At 39.2% G+C, this 19789-nt stretch overlaps 2 protein-coding genes across 4 annotated transcripts in view; one reads left to right on the forward strand and one right to left on the reverse strand.

Moving 5' to 3' along the window:
- insyn2ab (inhibitory synaptic factor 2Ab) overlaps positions 1–19789 on the forward strand; it is a 23676-nt gene that overhangs the window by 1464 nt on the left and 2423 nt on the right. For both annotated transcript variants that reach the window (XR_006054948.1, XM_014336398.2), the window contains exons 3-4: positions 5897–7043; positions 10017–10088. Coding sequence is in view for 1 of the 2 variants with exons in the window: in XM_014336398.2 (XP_014191884.2) it covers positions 5902–7043; positions 10017–10088 (1214 nt within the window). In the remaining variant the exon portion in view is untranslated. The remainder of the gene's footprint in view (positions 1–5896; positions 7044–10016; positions 10089–19789) is intronic.
- The window catches only part of LOC102308633 (indoleamine 2,3-dioxygenase 2), a 23354-nt gene continuing 11991 nt past the window's right edge, over positions 8427–19789 (reverse strand). The window contains exons 10-11 of one of the 2 annotated variants that reach the window (XM_042225324.1): positions 9915–10022; positions 8427–9260 (exon numbers count right to left, since the gene is read on the reverse strand). In XM_042225324.1, the coding sequence (XP_042081258.1) occupies positions 9083–9260; positions 9915–10022 (286 nt within the window). In that variant the 3' untranslated portion in view covers positions 8427–9082. The remainder of the gene's footprint in view (positions 9261–9914; positions 10023–19789) is intronic. The other variant, XM_042225318.1, reaches the window with a different exon arrangement.

The raw sequence follows: 19789 nt of genomic DNA on the forward strand, positions 1-19789 counted from the left end.
CTCTCTCTCTATCCCTCTATTTTCTACACGTCAGTCCTTGACTACCAGAATTCACAGGAAACGTAGATATGGCACGGCTTTAAGGCGCCCCGCACAGAAGCAGCGTGTCTATTTAACCATCGTTTTCACTTGTTGTCTTGTACATGACACCTGAGTTAATCATCAGGTTTACCTGAGTAAACACGTATGCCCAAATCCCAGCCAGTTATTAATGAGTGAACTCATTAGGGAGATGTACTATAGATTTAACTGTCAAAGGGAAAGATGGACTTTGCCATTCCTTCATACAAGAAGAAGCCCACCCTGGCAGTAGAGCATGTGATTGCCAAAAAAAAGACCTTCTTCATGTCACCCTCTTCAAACTTCCTCTTCCCAAGGATCCATTTCACAGCCCGTGCTCTCAGAGATACAGGGATGGGAGCTTTTTAAAAAAAAAAAACGCTATTCGTCTATAACAGAAAGTGCTTCACAGTGATAAATTTTTGAAGCCAATAAAGTCATAAAGCAAACTTTTACAGGTGTAGCCTGCAGCCAGTATAGATACAGATAGCTGGACAACAGCAGGAATGAGATGGTGTGCGTGTGTGTGTAGCCGGATGACTGTGATGCTCTCAAAACGGGCTGGGATGTCTTTCAAAAACTGAGGACAAGACGATATATATATTCTATATATTCTATATATTCCACCAAAGCAGCCTACAATGTTGCTGGAAGAAGAGGACTATTGAGAAAGCATTACTCGAGCGTGGACCAACTAAAGGCAAAACCTGTACACAGCCTCAAGGACTATCAAAGGGAAAGACTGCGAGGTGACATCTCGCCCTTTACATTGTGCTTATTAAGGCAAAGCTGGTGCAATGTCATTCTCTTTAATTTATGCTAATAGTGAGTAAAAATTCCTCATTTAAAGTGGATGCATTGCACAGTAACGACGCACACAGTATAATACACAGTGAATGATGAGCACAGCAAAATCCCATCTTATAACAAAAACAGGGGATTTACTTTGCAGTACTCCAGTGTTTTAGAAGTCATTACTAAAATCACGAGCCATAGCATCAAAGAGCATTCACTGTTTATGTAGCGTTCAGTAAATTCATGTTTGAAGAGTAGGAGGCTACGATAGTTACTCAACCATTAATGAGAGTGGCCAGACAGTGTTCTCATATGTAAATATCCCACAGATGCACTTCAGTAATTATTGTGTTGATGCAGGCTGACAAGGATGTAAGGCGATCCGAGCAAAGCCGTCTCTTTCTCTCTGCTTTGCGTTGGGGCATAAATCATGAGTCAGCAGTGTTGCAGGCCTACTATTGCACTGAAAAATGGATCCAAACACCCATCAACATTCTTCATTAACAGTCACGTTTCTACCGCATTGTGATCACGATAATCAATCATGTTAGTGTAGCTAAAGGTGAGTTTTGTTTTGAGTTTTTTTTTTCTCATACATGCAGTATTTTAGGTTGAAGAACTGAAGGGCAATTGGAACAGACAACATGGTCTGCCAGGGTACATAAGGAGATTTCAGAGGATTACTTTTGCAATTTTAGAGTCAATGCATTATTCATAATCCTTTGGATAGCTGAGGCCAAATCAGGGAAGGACCTCAGGTCATTAGCAGAGATAGCTTGCTTTGAGGAGGACGAGAAAGAAGATGACGAGGAAAAGGAGATTCTCTTTCAGCTGTTTGAATATATCCATGTGTGACAACAGTCTCTCTCTCAGCAGGGCTTTCGTCTCGCTCTCACTCTGCGTATCTGACTTCCAACAATAATAAGTCACTGAAGAGCTTTTCTAGAGTCCCTTTATGTGAATTACCATTTAACTCCTTAGCATGCCTTACATGACTGCATAAGAAATTGTATGCACTTATAAGAGACTTCCTGCAGATGTGATTACCTTTTCAGCTGTGTGAGATTGGTATTTCTGAGTGTGAAATAGCATGAGCCCATGTGAAACAGCTGTGAACAAATGCTTCTTTTTTTTCCCCGTAGAAATGCCTCAGACAAACATCTCGCGCTCGAATCAAAGTGCATACTAAGCTATGTTTCAGAACAAATACCAGCGCCCAATAAAATTCATCTGCTCCATATTCCAAAACAACTGTGCGTAAATTCATGACACAGCAGACCATATTGTTTTTGTGCAATGAGACTGAGCTCGTTGCCTGTTTTTATTTTTTTTCTTTGCCTTTCTTTTTCCTCGTTTGGCACCGAAAGCGTCGCACTGACTAAAGTGATGCTAAGAGCTGTTGGCATGTATTGTTTTCTAGCATTGACAGGAAGCAAGATGAAACATAGTGTCCTCTAAATATATTCCATTTCACCAACAGTTAGAGCTGAGGGTTAGGTTAAAGTGGACACTCAGCAAGGTGAAGCACATGGCACAAGTCCCAAGAAATAAGCCCTCGTGCTTTGTGTTATCAGTCTCTCTCTGCTGTGGTGTTCATCTGTGTGTATGCGCCTCTTAGGATTCTGGCAAAGGCCTCTCTTTGAAAGGTGACAACAAGGCCAAAATACACTAACACTCACACACACACTCTGTCTCTCGTTCTTTCACTCACAGACAAGTGAATGAAAGTCAAGCACACACATATAGATGTTTAAGTAGATCTATATTCTATATACAAATGCCCATGTACATGCAAATAAAATGCAGGAGCGACTTACATGGAAAACTCTTTCCATCGTTAGAAAGTATGTGTGCTAGTCATATTAAACTGAGTTATTCAACCTTTTGTAATTACTTTTTTGGTCATTATGTCACTGTAACTCCACATGAACTGTAGTTGTAGATCAGCTGCGAATGGGAAATGAACAATAATCCAATCAACCCATGCTTTTTGTTTTACAAATTTCTTGGGAGTAGTGAAACTGACAGTAAGGAAATGTCTCTTCAGTATAAATTTCCCCACCACAACAATCACATTGATAGATTTACAATGTCGCTAAATGATAAAACATGATTACTTTCCGAGAAGCTGCAACACCATGAATAGCTGGCTTTTGTGTGGTAATAAATGATTCATTGGAGTTTATTTATCGCGTGCTGTCTTGTCATATAAAAATGATTAACCAGCTCATTCTGATGTTTCCTTTCAGCCATATCAGACATCATTTCATTTCCTTGTGCTGCTTGATATATTTCATGTTCTAGATGTGAAATGTGTTTCATCACAGATGAGTCAGAAAATGTGTCATTTTTACTTGATCATATTGGTCTTATTTGCACAGAGATTGGCATTAAGAGTAGTATTTATTTGGTTGTTTGTTTGTTTTTTAATTCAGTTTGAGCTCCTCTGTGTGATCAAAACAGTTTACGATGTATCGCGGCATGAGGTTACGCAATTGAAAGTTAAATATCGATCTGCCTACAGTGCCGGTGCATCATTTGTGTGGTAGCAGGTAGATGAGATGCATCTTATGAATTAATGATTAATTACACTCTTTCAGTGTCACTTTACAGATATGAGACGTAAATATTTATTTTGAGGAACTGCAAAAACAAAAAACAAAAAAAACCCTGAAACCACATAAAAATGCAGATCGAAAGCTGGAAACCAATCATTTCAGTTCAGGTTATTAAACTGTTGCATAAACCTATGTAATATTACTAATATGCTAGGAAATATGCACTTAGGAAATATGCACTTTATAGCACTCTATAGTGTGCTATAGGATCACACTTAATATAGGTGTTTTTCATTCAGAAATATGCTCAAGTAATATAATTGAATCTAAATTTGTGATAAACAGCAATCTGTAAACATTAAAATCTGAAGGTCAGTTCACACGGACGACTCACATGAAAGAGATTTCCGATACGATCGCAGAGCATCTCTAGGCTCTGACCTCGTCACTCCGCTTGGCACACCAGCAACCAGGGAGTGACGATAATAAATTTCTCCCTACAGAGTTTAGACTCAGAGCCTGCAGGTGGATACAGGTGGAGGAGCCTAACGCTAGCTATTATTGCAGAGTTTAATATGTGTGGGCCACAGCTGCTGTGTCACCATTGCTTCTGGTATCAACCTCAGACCACAAGAGGAATATATATAAGCCCTGGGCTAAGCACCAACCACTCTGTGACCATTCCTTAACAAAACACCCCCAACTGTTGTGGGGAGAATGTTATCAAGCAACATAAAAGCAGCAGCTCACAATGACATGTTGTATGAAATGTTATATAGAGTGGATAGCGGGAGGAGTGTGTGCATGGATGTACGGTAAGCATAAGGCTGGCAACGAGTGCGGCTGAGTGCATCGGTGCAAAGCAGAGAACAGCCGTTTAGATGTAATTATGATATGAAGAACAGTAAAACAAGCTGTCATGCAAACCCATTTGTTTGTATTGGAATGCCTTCCCAATAGGAATAAAAATATGATAATTGTATTTGCAAACAAAAAAATAAAAAGATGAGCATCTCAATGTGAGTCTCATGTTTATATTTATTTCAAATACTTTTTCAAGGAACTAGCAGCAGATTTCACTCGAAACACCCCATATAAAAGTATTTCCATTTCACTGCTACATAAATCAGTGACATATAAAAGGGGTGTCATGCATTTGTAAAGCAAAAGGCAAAAGATAAAAAAATAAGAGCAGCAATTCAAAGTTATCATTCCCAAGTGAATCTATGGCGCAGCAGTAGCAGACAGCAGCCTCGGCAATCCTATAGGCTGACGCTGATATGAAGCAAACAAAACCTAAACACATTAATGATGCTTACTTAAAATGTATTTCATAGCCTTCACATTAGCCTAACTACCAGATATTTTGGTTACTGATCTAAGTCAGTGATCTGGCATCTAAACTGCGGTAAGACATCAAGTTAACAGAAAAACTGTGCTTTTAGCTTGAGGTGTATATTTAGGCTGACAACTGATATAATGAAGAGGCAATAAACAGAGTCTTGAATGATGGCAGCAGCAACAAGGAGAGCAGTGTGAACACAATTATTATTCTAAAAAGGTCTCTTGAAGCAAATTATCAAACAGTTGGCAGGGGACCGTGCTTATGAAATGCTACTGTCATGGCTGCAAGTGTTAGCATGAGGTGTGATTAAGAAACATTAACACAACGGAACGAGAGTTTAATCGAGCTTCAGTCGTGATGGTGCAAAACTAAATGGCACGTGCAAAGTAAATGTTATTTTGTATCTTAAATGAGTTTGATTTTAGATTCTGGATCAGTTTTGGATGAGCACCGCTGGCCTGTTCGATTTTTCAACAGCACTGTTGTGTTTGGAAACATAATATTAAAAATGTTATTAAAAGAACAAAAAGTACCATTTTTGAGTCATCAGATACAGATGAAATATGATCATCTTTGTTCTTATTTTTACAGATTTCCTCCATGTTTAACACATTTATGTTGCAGATTGGTGCATCATCTGTACAGCATGGCAGCGGGAGATGAGCTGCATCTTATGAATTAAGCACTTTGATTGTTGTTTATTATGCTGAGAAATACAGACGCTACAAGTGCAAACTTTGCAGAAAAATTGTCAGGAAATATGTACTTTTTAACACTGTATTGTAGTTCTTCTCTATATATTTGGCTGGTTCTCATTGTATTTATTTAAAGATATCAAGCCGTTTGTACATGTTTTGAATCATGCATGAATCACTGGAGTCTTTTTCAAGTTGTCCTTATTAGTTACAGTTAAAATACGCTTATCTAATTTTTTCTATTATTAAAAAAATAAATAGCAAAAAGAAATATTTTAATCTCAGTTTTGGGTTACTTTAATGGAGGTTTACAAGTTATATTCCAAAAAAGGAGAAAGGCATTAGGCCATCTGCCACAGTATCTTATCAAAGTCATCGCATGTGAAAAATCGTCTCCTCTAGATTAACACACACTCTCTCTTTTTCTGTTTTGGCTGTTTCAGGAAATATGGTGAGCAAAGAGGACACCAAATGCGTTGTTCTCTCAAATTCAGATGAATCGGATTCAGAAACAGTTCCCTCACACAGCATTGACGCACAGTCCGGCTCCGAATCTGGCAAACAGCAGGTGAAAAAAAGAAACAAGGCTTTACAAGTGCGTTTTAAGGATATCTGCGAAGCTCAGAAAGAGCATCGTGCCAGACGCTCCAGGTCCATTTCCTGTAAAGTTACCCACAGAAAGTACATGACAATGCCTGCCCGGCGATCTATTCCTAACGTGACCAAGAGTACTGGTGTCCAGACTTCACCAGATCTTACAAAACGGTACAAGACTTTCCCATTTGAAAGGAAAAAAGGACACACCTTTAAACATGCTGCTTTGGTGGAAGAGTACAGAGGACAAAACAATGGATTTTTGAGTGACATAAAAGCAGTAGGAGATGATGGACAACCTACTGGGGAGTCATCTAAGTACAAGGGTAAGATTGTGGGGCAGACAAAAGCACTGCTTCACCACACTGATGACAGCAGTGATACAGAGGATTTGCTTTCCAGTGCCAACTGTGTGGATGGACCCTCACATTTCTCAGAAGAGGGTCATCCTACCAGCTCTCCTTCCAAAAGTGAACCAGAATACAAGGTTTGTGGGACAAGGACCAAACACAAAGGATTACCCAAAGAAGACATGGATGCCGGCACTTCCTCAAAGCGCCAGCTAGCTGACTCAGAGTTTTCGCAGGACAAGCCAAAGGGCACAGGCCCTGTTGCATGGAACTCTTTGACACAGGTGGAGTCTTTAGGAAGCCCTTCTGTGAGCTGTAAACGGAAAAAGGATACACAGCTAAATGAGCAGCAGTCTCAGACACTTCCCCATAGTGCCAAATGTTCTTTAAAGTCGCAAGGGCAGTGTCGGACAAGGCATGTGTCAGCCTCCTCTAAACTCCAGCGAACACATGGGGGTGACGAGGGCTTTCCTCTAGGAGCCACGGGCATCGGGAGCAGCCAGCAGATAATAACCTTATCTGGAGACAAGGATATCAAAGCACAGCTGCAGGCCATGGAGAGTCTCATCAGTTCAAGCCAGGAGACCATCAAGGTCCTTCTTGGAGTTATTCAGGAGCTGGAGAAAGGTGAAGCTCAGAGAGAGGGGTGAGTAGAGTAATGTTTACAGTGAAAATGTTTGTGAAATGTTTGTGAAAGCTCCACATGAAACCTATATAGTATATCATCAAGTATATCATCCTTATACTGCCTTCTGTTTGGATGTCAGTCACTATCTGATGTGTAGCCAAGTGCACAGCCATTGAGGTTACAGTGTTCCACACATAATTTTTTGACTATCAACACTATGCCACCCAGGATCTTGGTGAATCACATTTTGCATCAGTGTGAATGCACATTTTCTTCAAAAATATGGATGTGACTAAGAGGTTTCTAGAACAATATATCTCTGAATATTTTAAAAGTAAAAAACGAGAGGAAAACAATATCTGGTGTGTTTTTAACAAAATGTGAACGGTGTTATTGGGAAGTATGAACTTGCACTACTCTTAGGTGTGGTAACACTTGACTTTTGGCATTAAACAGAAAGTTCAACTGTAGTTGATGGGAATGCCATTAGTCCTTCAGTCACTTTCACTGCAGCACAGTTGTAAAAACCTGTGCTCTATCACAACACAAAGCAAATTGTATTTAAGTTTCATCCACATCCAGTGGTGAACAAGGCACCCTGGTGTGACTCTGAGGAGCTTGGTTTTAAAGGCCCAATTAGTACAGCCTCATAACACGTTGCCTTTCATCTTCACAAAGCTGTGTCTGCTGTAGTGATTTCACTGTGCTGTGTTCCAGCATTGTGCTCGAGTGTTATTAGAGAAGTGCAGTTACGGGACACAAAACTATTATCCTTATTTTGTGTTGTTTGTGTCAGTTATGCTTCCTTGAACCAAAAAGCAACTTAAAGTTTCCCCCTTTTTTAACCAGCATATATAATGTCCAACACAATGTCCACTCTTTATTAAACCTGTACTGTATGTCATTTGTGGTTTTAGCAAGGTGTTAGAATAATCTACTCACTTTTTATTTACTTTTCAGCAAAAGTAAAGTGTTTTTGAGAAGCGACTTCACGGTTTACTCTAGAAATAACATTATGGCAAAAAAACTTTTTTTTTTTTTTTTGGAGGGGATTTTACTTTCTCTGCGTCATCTGCTCCATGAGACAATCCCAAACATAAACCAAAAATATGCAAAAGTACAGTAGGAGCTTTGATTGATGCATTTCCCCGTGATCTGTTTCACATCTTCTTAATTTTCATGATATCACAGTTTATTTTGGATACTTTTCAATGACAGCCTATGAAGAGGAAGTCCCATCAATGCCACATGTTTCACTTCTCTTATGGTTTTCCAGACCTTAACCTCAGTGACATGTGATGCTTATTGTTAAACACTTATGAATGTGCTAAAAAAAAAAAACACACAAAAAAACCCCATATTAACAGTCAGAATATATAGCTCAGTATTTTTCTCTTATATTAATCTAACTGTTATAATATTTGTCTACTGGCTTCATACAGTTCCGAAAGTCACTTCCCCAGCCTTGTTCAGGAAACACTTTCATTTCTCCACACAAAGATGTGTGTAGAACACAGAATAACACTGTATATAAAAAGTGGCATTTGAAACATGGTGGCTTGACCTAGTGAAGCTTCTGTTCGCATGTTATGCATTTCTCAGGCAGGCAGAGCAGCAGGCACGTAGGCAGGGGGGTGTAGTGAAACTAGAATGATGAGGCCAGGACATATCCCAGGACAGCTGACGTGGGCAAACAACACAGCAGTGAATCTGTGCCAACAAGCAGTCGGCTTAAAGAAAGACTTTCAAAGGTGCCGGGGTTTTTTTGTTGTTTTTGGTTGTTTTTGTTTTTTCCATGAAAAATCTATGAAGATCTTTTCTGCGTCACTGTGGTTTAATACAGAATCACAACAGTGAAGCGTGAACATTAGACACTGAATACAAAACAGGGTGTTGTGCTGAGCGCATGCACTGATTGTAAATTTAGGTTAATACACTTTTATTATTAAAGCAACTCTTTTTAATGATATGGGAGTACATGAAAACCTAGGCAGCAGTGTAGCACTAGAGTAGATCTTTTTTCTGTGTAGTCAGTTACTGCCCTTGCTCACAGCTGTTCAAAGAGACTTTACTTGAGAACAGGACAGGATGGATGAACTCAGTGACCTTGAGCTTCCATCAGCATTTTCGATCCATGAAGAAGCCCTTCTGTCTCCTCCGATGAGGTCACCTTTCATGTCACGGTGAACATTTGAGGTGCAGCTCTTCCCCGTGTCATCCATCAGGTACAAAGGGCTAGCGTGACAGCAAGCAATTACATGTGTGGCTCGAAAACAAAATATCCTATCATTCCCATCCCACGCGGTCCAACAGTCTATTCAGCGACATATTGCCAATAACAAAAAGCCCACCTGCATGCTCATCTAAACTCAAATGATGAAACAGAAACTAATGAAAGTCAGAGAACGCCACACTAACAAAAGTCATTGGATATTTAGTGTGTCCTCTTTAGCATGTGCACATTTTGTATGAGCCTTATGTGCCACCTGGCTTGCAGCTGGTGTTTGCAGAGGGCTTCCAACATAAAAACAGACAACACAGCCTGGGGGCAATACACCTCAGCCACAAACGAAGCAGATACAGTGCTGTTTATTGCATTTTGAAAAAGTATCTCAGTAACAAGTTGACCTTTATGGGAAAGATGTACTGTGTGCTGTAGCACATAATGTAAAGATATCGATTTTTTTTATTACACAAGAGCTGCATTTAGTTGTTTCCTCCTATTGCCTATAGACAATTCAAAGTATGTCATGGCAAAGCAAGGTAATCCTATTATGTTAAATCAGCAAGTCTACACGCTTGATTAGCCAAATCTGAGAGAACTGCAGGATCAAAATCCCCGCTGCATTTTCAACTGTTAGCGAAGAGCAACCCTGAGTGAAAACAAACCTGAGCAAATCTGTGTGATAGCTGATGCCCACAGGTGTTGAAATATGAAGGCGAAGCCTGTCACTGGAGCTCACGTATATCTTTCCATCTCTCCCTTCACAGGCTCTCCTACCGAACAGGACAAGACACAGCAAATTGTGACACTTGTCGAAACAGCGCCTGCATCATTTACAGGTGGGCTTCTTGCACTGTCTGTACAACGCATTGAATCAATTTGAAAGGGGTCCTTACGAGACTCATCTGGCGCAGTCATGCATTAGTGTCCAGAAAATGCAAAATCAAATATACTGTATGCACAACATTGCATCTAGAGTGGTTTGACTGAGGCAGAAAATCTGAAGAGTACTGAAAATGTTAAAGTCAAATCTTTTAGGTGTGACATTAAATGGAATTCAGAAGAGAGGAATCATAAAATACACATCAAGGTCACGGAAGAAGTACAGATGTAATACCGCTGACAGTGCTGTGTATTGGGTGTTTCTTTGTTTTACAATACAGTGGATGATGGCTCCAATATTATTTGCAGAGGTTTCTGGGAAATATACGAGTTGGTATGACAGAATGAGTAACAATACACAACAGTGGGAAGTGAGTTGTATATAAAGTAGGAAATACTGTGATCCCATCACAGAGTATGTGAGGAGCTCAAATAAAACATACTTGGAAACTCCGAATGCTTTCTTCCGAGTCCAAAGTGTATGTATTCTCATACGTTCTAAGTGTAAAAAAAATGTCTCAGAAGCATGAGGAAAATCCACTCGTGTCATTTGTCACTTCTATCTAAAAGTGTCTACTGCTACAACTCGCTGTTACCTTGTTCTCCAAAATTGTGAAACATGAAAGTGTTTGGAAAATGCTCTTATCCCCAGAAAACACACTGACCTCTGAGACCTCCCAGTTTTTTTCATATAGGCATGAGTCAAAGAAGCTTAAAAAACAAACAATCAAAAAAAACACCATCACATTTTTTGCAGATTTCAACTTTACCTTTTTTAAAAAATATATATATATATATAAGTTTGTTGCCATATGGAAATGTTCCTTCCCACTTCTGCTTCATACTTCCCCTTTTGGACAATAGACTCTATACATAAGATAATGTTGGTAGCCCATTTATACTCCACTGATCTTCTGAATTATTTTGAATATGTTCCGGATATTTACAACACCAGGAATATTTGAAAGTGATTTGGACAAAGAATTAACACTGCCTTGGACCGGATTTTCTCTTCGTGTAACATTTCCTGCAAAATCATACCAACTCTGCTTATTTGAAGAGTGCATTGTGTCAAGTTGGCCCGGACTGTGGTGACAGGACCTAAAAACAGGAACTTAGTTACATGTAGGCTACTAGAGGAAGAAAAATAACAAACAACAACAAAAAGGCCCTTTAAAAAAAACACATTAGTTCTGGACTGGCATTCAACAGTGTCACATTCACATCACCAGTTTGCATATGCTTAACATTTGATAAAAACACAAGATATTGCTTGTGCAATTGCAGATTCATATTTCATTCAAATTATCATATCTAACATTTTGCAAAAGTCCAGAGTCACCCCTCATATCTATACAGTGGTCTTGAACAACACTTCTCCAGCCTTTCTAAAGAGGTTTTGAAGTTTTTCTTTGCTTTTTCGTTCATTTTCAGTCTATTTCTTGTACTTAAGAAGAATATATTTTTTGCCTGACCTGTGAATCATTCAAACATAAAAAAGGCACCTAACTCTAGGGACATACCAGTGTTGTGTCTACACATAACAGACAACCCTATTTTACATTTTTATCTTTAGGCACTTTATTGGTAGCAGCCTGTCACAAAAACGCACAGCTTGCTCCCATATCTTAAGTTTAATGTATAAAAAATGTCAAAAGACACAGTTTGACAGGCATAAAAGGGAAACAGCGATAAAAGGCTGGGGAGCACCAAATTACACAAGGTCTTACGACAGGTATTACAGAAGTATAAAAATTATGAACACAAAAAAGTTCTGTCAGAAATTTCACCCCCCATGCAACAGCATCTGGAAAACACCTGATTGGCATCGATTTCAGTTTTCACCAAGACAAGGATCCTAAACACCCTGCCAATACAATTAAAGCATACCTGGGTAGTAAAACACATACTGGTACAGTATCAGTCATGGACTGGCTTCAACTTTATTGAAGCAGTAAGAGTATCTTGATAGAGAACAGAATAAAATGTCATTCAAATCCAAAAGAACTTCAAGAAGAAAATTGAGTTCAACCCCATTTCTCAGGAGATTATTAGACTTTAATTTCATTCGCACGTATGGCAAATTGATAGGTGTCAGCAGTTAGAATTTTAAGGCTATCTTTATTACATCTGACCTGAAGGGAGCCTTCAGTCTCATTTATTGATCCTGGAAGGGATTGTGCATGCCAGGCTAAGTTTTTGCAGTTTTTAAACAGATGGTCTTCAGGGAAGGACACACACTACTCATCCATGCATTTGTATAGCACCTAAAGAAATCAAATTAAACAAGACCCAACTGGCTGGCAAGAGAAGAACTGTTGTCTTCCCCCAAACACTTCACTGCCCTCTTCCTCTTTCCACTCAAATTCAGACCCCTCTCTTAGTCTAAAGCACTTCACTGAGCTAGAAAATGGAAGAGGAAAAAAGAACTGAGTCATCTTTCTTCAAAGAGAGGAGTAAACAACCTCAGAAAAAAAATCAGTAAATATGAGAAACCCTGGAAAGTGTGGATCATTTTGTAATTTAAAAACAGTTTTATTAGGCTAATAAGTAGGAAGATTTTGTCTCATACTGATCTAGTAGAAATACAGGCAGCTGATTGTCTTGTAAGACCCGCCAAGCCCTGGAGCTCTCTCTTGTTTCATGTTTTCTTTCTATGATTCTCCTTCTTTGGGAAGGCTCTTCTTAGTTATTCTAGGAAATACTTTCTGGAAATCTGCAGAAAATCTAGGTGCCAAGGAAAACACAAGTGCTATCCTCCTATTGTTTCAGTTTTTAAATTAAGCTTGAATTTTGTGTGCTGCGGCTGACAGGATTACATAGAATGAATAAGGCTTGTATTACTCTATAGCCACTACACTATGCAGTCATTATTTAGTTCAAGTAAAATGAAAAACCAGTTTACTGTCAGATTAAATTAGTTAGTTATTGGTGATCTTTAATAACAATTTAACTTTCTGAAGTTTATATCTCCTTTTATCACTAAATGAATGCCAAAGTCACTATTTCCCTCAAACGATGTTTGTATTTGTTCTTTGTGTTTTAGCACTTTGCAATACTGGCATATTCACAATACTAGCAATAGTAACATTGCTGACAAAGTAACATATAATCAAATAATATAAGTAATATATACCTTCACCCTCCAGTTACAGTTCCATAATCTTTAAATTTTAGTGAGACAACTTATATTTAAAATTAAGTAGCGAAAACAGAGTTTGGCATCTAAGCTCATCTCTATCTCTCCCTCTATTCAGACACATTCAGACTAGGGAGTTATAAGCAAACATCCCCTGGAGCCTACAGATAGATATTCGGGTGGTGGAGGGGTTGAAATAGCAGATGGTGGGATAGGTTGAGGCATATAAGTCTGTGCGAAGAGAAATGAAGCTGAAGTTGTCTAAGCTAGTCCATAGACTTCACCCCATAAATCCTACATGGAACGTACGGGAAAAACAATAAATGCTAAATAATTGAACATCCTCTGGTTTTAAGAGGTTTACAGTGAGTAGTATAGATCTGTCATTTCTATTATTCTATTAATAGATCATTACTACAAGTCTATAAATGTAAAGATGTATATGAATTTTGCAATATTATGATGAAGAACGCATCATGGACTCATTCAAGATGTGAACTGAGACAAAGACAGATTTGTAAACATATATCATCTTTTGTTCATCCTTCTAGGTACATACACTAACCAGACACTTTATTAGTTACACTTCTAGTAACAGGTTTGACCTGCTTTTGCTTTCAGAGCTCCCTTTATTCTTTTGGGATAGATTCAACAATTTGCTAAAAACACAGTCAGAGATTTTGGCCCATGTTGACATGAAAGCATCACACAGATGCTGCAGATATGTCAGCTGCACATGCATGAAGTGAATCTCCTGTTCAACTGCATCCCAAATGTGTTCTTTTGGACAAAGATGTGATGTCTGTGGAGGCCATCACAGTGAACTCATCGTCATGTTCAAGAAATCAGTTTCAGATGATATGAGCTTTTTGATAGGATGAGTTATCCTCCTGGAAGCAGCCATCAGAAGATGATATACTGTTGTCATAAAGGGATGGACATGGTCAGCGAGGCAGGCAGTGGCATTTAAACGATGCTTGCAGGTAATAAGTGGCCCAAAGTGTGCCAAGAAAATATCAAAAAAACGATTACACCAAAAGCGCAAGTCTAAAACATAGATATTAGGCAGGGTTGATCCCTGTTTTCATGTTGTTTATGCAAGACTCTGATCACATCATCCAAATGTCAGAGCAGAAATCAAGACTCATCAGACTAGGAAATGTTTTTTTATCCCTCTTGCCAAGTTTAGGTGATCTTGTGAAATTGTAGCCTCAGTTTCTTCTTTTACACTGACAGAAATGGCACCACTATGGTCTGCTGCTATTGTACCCTATCAAAGTTCAACGTGACAAATTCAGTGATGCATTCAAAGGTGTTTTGCTGAAAACTTGGAACAAGCTGTTACTGTTGCCTTCCTATCAGCTTAAAGTATTTGAGTTTCTCACTAGACAAACTAGTTTTTCTTTTTTAGTCCATTCTCTGTAAACATCGAAGATGAAAAGTCCCAGTAGATTAGCAGTTTCTCAAATACTCAGACCAGCCCATCAGGTACCAAGAACTGTGGCATGTTCAAAGTCACGTAAATCACCTGTCTTCCCGATTCTGATGCTCGGTTTGAATTTAAGCAGGCTGTCTTGATCGTGTCTACTTGCCTAATTGCATTGAGTTGCTGCCAAGTGAGGGCTTGTTATTATGATTATTATTCTGGCTTCACTTTTTATCATTAGCACCCAGCTGAACAAATGTGAGTGTATGTATGGTATTACAGGTGATCTCTTGTGGTAAAGCCTTTATACTGCAGTGTGTATGTCGATTTGTTTCTTTATCGACTAGACAGGCCTTTTCATTAATTTTAACTACAGACTAGTCTCCCAGGCTAGTCCAGGAATCTTCAAGCTGCGCAGTGAAGGGATCTCCTGTGACTGACACATAAAGACACATGGTCAGGCAGTGATTTAGGAAGAACTTGATTTGCTTTTGCATTGCATTTTAATTGGCAGAGCAGCAGCATTTTAAATATCGCTTGATCATGCTCATTTAATTGTGGGAAGCTAAAATCGTGATCAAGATTAAAATTTGGTCCATTATGCAGCCCGAGTATCTAAGTGTGAAGCAGGAAGGCCTCTGCATAGAAGAGCAATTTGAACTGTAGAGCACAATTTCTCTTTTTTAGTTCACTGATGGTATTTCGATAAGACAAAGTTGTGGCATTTCTATATGTCAGCGAAGCAACTTGGCTTAATTAACAAACTCTAAGAAAAATTAAATGGCAAAAACATTGTCTTCAGCCTATTGTCAGTAAACCAAAGCAAGCAGTATATGGTAATAAAGCTGCAATGATGATGCACTCTGCAGAGTGACGGTAAAACGGAAGATTATCATTTCATCTGTGCACTATATCATTACATTTAGTTTGTTTGTTGTTGTTTTTTGGTTAATCTAACTTGGTTAGTTCTGATGCAGAACTATAGTTTGAAGGCAGGTATTAGGGAACTATGTCATTCTGCAATAGTATTTATTGTTAACCAGGAAAGCTCAAATTTTCAAAGACAGTATTGTTTTCTTTATCCCTTTATTCTTTACCTTCAAGTGTATTTTGCCTTGTCTCCTCAAACTACCTCATTATTCAAACGGCTGAATGATCCCATCACAGCATCCCTGTTTTTTAATCTGCTGAGTTAATCTGCTGCTAAAACAACTGCAATCACGATGCTGGACAAACTACTCTATGTGACACTTTGATAAGAAAGGCTTGGGTACAGTGAGGAAAATTAAAACCAGGCAAGAACAGCAAGTTGGGACCAATTACCCCTCAAATTTAGACAACTAGTAACTGTGTGCTGGAACTGAAACCTGGATTATCAGCCGCTGAAATGCTTGAGCCCAGAGTGCTCCAGCATATCCAACGCATCCAATAAATTCAACCACTCTAGTGGATGCTGAGATGAGGTAGTCAATCTGTGCATCTTATCTAGGCTTCAGCTCTCGCTCTCGCTCTCCCACTCTTTGTATAATGCTGCATCTTACTTATCACTGCAACAAAGATGGCATGTATATATATGGCAAGTAAAGAAACACTAGAGAGGTTATGTCTATAGACAAAACAATTACAGGCTTGTCTCTTTATTAAAATCAAACTACCATAAAAGTAGGATGTAGTACATTTCTTTGTAAGTGAGCAAACCTACAAATTAGGGCAGGATATCAACTAATTATTTCTCTCTCTCTGTGTATATCTATACATGTGTGTGTTTGTCTGTTTTATAGCAATCACACCGTTGGAAATTTGGAAAGCAGCATGTTTTGAACAGGTCCAAAATGGAGGACACTATCATAGCTTATTAGCTGTGTGGTATCGTAGCTTGTGCAGTACAGTGTTGCAGTGGTTAGCATGTTGCCTTATAGCAAGAAGGGCTTCAGTTTGAATCCACCAATCAGCTGGGGCCTGTGGACTTCCCTGTGTCTCTGTTCTCTTTGGGTACTCCGGCTTCCTCCCACAACTTTAGCTGTAAACGTGAGTGTGAATGGCTGTTAGCTCTGCACTACAGTAGCGACCTGTTTAGGGTGTACCCCGCCTTTCACTGGGATAGGTTCCAGCATTCCTGTGACCTTGAATTGGATAGAGGGAAGAAGATGGATGGATACCTAGCTACTAGCAGTTAGCAGGTTTGCTAGCTCAGATAGCCTTTTGCTGTCCTCTTTATTAACTCTTCAAGGAAATACCACAGAGAATCAAAAACATGAAGCCTTTACACAACAAAAATAACTCAACTCAGAGATGCAGACAGCTTCAGCGCTTTATATTTTCTTGCTATACTTACCTGCATGTGTTCAAAGAGGATTTACAAGAGCATCAGTTGCAAATTATATGAGACCTACCACTGAGTCAACCTAGACTACAGCAGGAAGCCCATATCAGAAAAAACATGCTCAGATCAAAGCATTAACAGCTTCTATTCCTGCCACCGCTGTGTTGACTAAGACCCAGCATTTGAAACAAAAGTATATAATGTAGTGTTTCCAATTTGGAACTAACAATGACTTTGAAGAACAGTTAAGTTCAGGAAAAAGCAACTGCAGTTCAATATGATGAGACGCAAGGAGCTAATTAGCACTTGTGTCCCATGCTGAGATAGCGGAGCTGTGGTTGTTTTGTTGAACAATTGTCAAGATTGCCTGTTCTATGCTCATTAATTAGATTGTTTTTTTATTTCTCCATGCATCTTTGAAGCAGAAAACAGTGTAGCACAACAGCAGAGGCTTTTATTTCCGATATACATGACAGGGAGAGACTTTCTACATGTCATTTACTGTAGTAAACCTGTGGGAAGTTAGTTTCTGCTTCAACTGTTGCCTGTCAGCAGAGGAAATGACTGTCATTCTCTGGTGATTTATCTATGATGCCCCATCATGCAGTTCTGAGGATGTTACACTGCTGGGCCTGAACCGCTCATTTTGTCAAGTGGAGAGTTTGAACTGTGAATGGCCGAAGGGGAAATCATAGGAGGGGAAATGACTTTACATTGAAAGGTGCCAGCAGCAGAAAGAACAGAGAATAGAAGCAAGCAGGTGTACACTGCTGAATGAATAGACTGTGCTATGCTAAAAAGACATCTTACGGCTGCAGTATCCCTCCCAGGAGCAACAATCGTTGAATGGTGCTCAGCACACCACGACCGCAGACAAACAAACTGCTCGCCACTGATCAGAGCAACAGCTACTCACACTGCATAGCTAAAGAGATGATTAATCTGCTTTGGTGATTGCCCTAGAAAAGCTTCCCTGTCTCCAGCCGCTTCAATCTGTTGTGTACAGAGATGATCTTAGATATAGGGCTTTTTGTTTGCTGAAGCACCTGCTCCCCAGTGCCACCCGCATCGTACGGCGCTGCCTCTGGCTTCCCATAGAGGCATTTGTCCACAGCGTGCAGTAATTGTAGTGATCTGCCAAGTGATTAATTGTTTAATAATTTCTGAGGCGATTCTGTGTTTCGCTGTTCTGCTCTGCTTTCTGTCAAGTCAACATTATTTAAACAGCACTTGTAAAAGTTTTTAACATAAAACAAAAGATACAAATAGAGATAACGGAGAGGAAACGAAACAATGGATGATATAAATAAGAGATGCTCATCGCATACTGCTAGAAGCAGCAGTTTTAGAAAGATAGAGGATAGAGTCTTCCCTTTGTGAGGGACTCACTATTTTGGAGACCTGCAATTGCTAGCTTTCGTTTCCAGTGGAAATAAGAAAAAGTGCAACTAAGAGAGCACATGCTTAAAAATATATTTTTGGTATTAATAATGATATTAGATTTTAGAAACTCCTTATTGCTTGCTTTTCATTAAATTTAACATATTGATTCATTGGAAGTTCAGACCTGCCAAACTACTATCCAGACATCCATCCAGTTTCTCCCCTGAAGGCTTTAATAGAGCACTGTTCATAACTGACACTTATCTTAAGGGTAAGGACAGTTCCCAGGATTCATTATGTCAATATGAGTAGAGCATATCCTTTAGGCAACTAATTACACTGCCCATCAAAGCGCTTACCAAATTGGGCCAGGCTTTGCACCTTACCGTCAGTTTCTCTGCATGCAGACAAGGAATGGACCTCATGTTTGACCTTGACTTGTCGGATGTCATCTCCTTTGGCAGCTCTAGTTCTCTCACCCAATAATCCTCTTTACTTTGACATGAATGAGCTTTGTAAGTCGTAGTATTCCCTGAGTCTTTTAAAAGCAGCGTGTTGAGCAATTTTAGCGATAAAAGAAAATGAGGATGAATAAAAAAAGAAACTCCAAACCAAAAAGCAATTTAACATTCGATTACCAGGTAAGGGTTGCTGCAGAGTATCACTGTCGCAGGTACAGAGATTAATTATCTTTGATTTTAACTATGATGCCTTCAGAATTTATCGCATGCCCTAAGAATAAATACATGCCCTCTACAAATCAATAGCAATGAAGTGAAAGGAGATGGCGTATAATGGTGCATTTATCTCCTGCTTGAATACATGCAGTTAATCAGGGTCTGCTTGGCCTCTCAGTGGTTTCATTTGGATGGGATTAATCCCCACATTCCTCTCAGGCCTGAGAGATTTAATCAGAGAGAGGGTTGAACTATGGTGTCAGAACGAAATCAGACGATGACCGGCCTGGGATTACACTTGCGGATGTGAAAGTCTGATGTCAGGAGCAACCCACATTCCGTCTCTTTTTTTTTATTATTCCAATATAATCTATTCATTCCAATATAATCTAAAAGCCCTTTGACTGTATGCATTAAAAAATGCAAAGATGAAGTAGAGGAACTCTATTACTCAGAGTCGTCTCAGAAATATGGATATGTGCCGCAACTAATATGTGCTGCCAGGGTGTCTGTCAGTGCATTTGAACCTCGGCCTCCCTCCCTGCCTCCATCTGGCCGTGGATTTTTATGGATTACTAACATAAAAAAATAAGTCAAAAGCTGAGTCATAAATATTATAGCCACACAACTTACAGACCACTAACTTTTTAAATGGAACAGATGATTTTTTCTAGCATTACTTTAAGTGAAGAATTACAATAAATAAACTG

Source organism: Haplochromis burtoni, unplaced genomic scaffold, assembly GCF_018398535.1.
Source record: "Haplochromis burtoni strain Fernald_Lab_line unplaced genomic scaffold, NCSU_Asbu1 Contig_7, whole genome shotgun sequence".
In the NCBI taxonomy this organism is placed as follows: Eukaryota; Metazoa; Chordata; class Actinopteri; order Cichliformes; family Cichlidae; genus Haplochromis; species Haplochromis burtoni.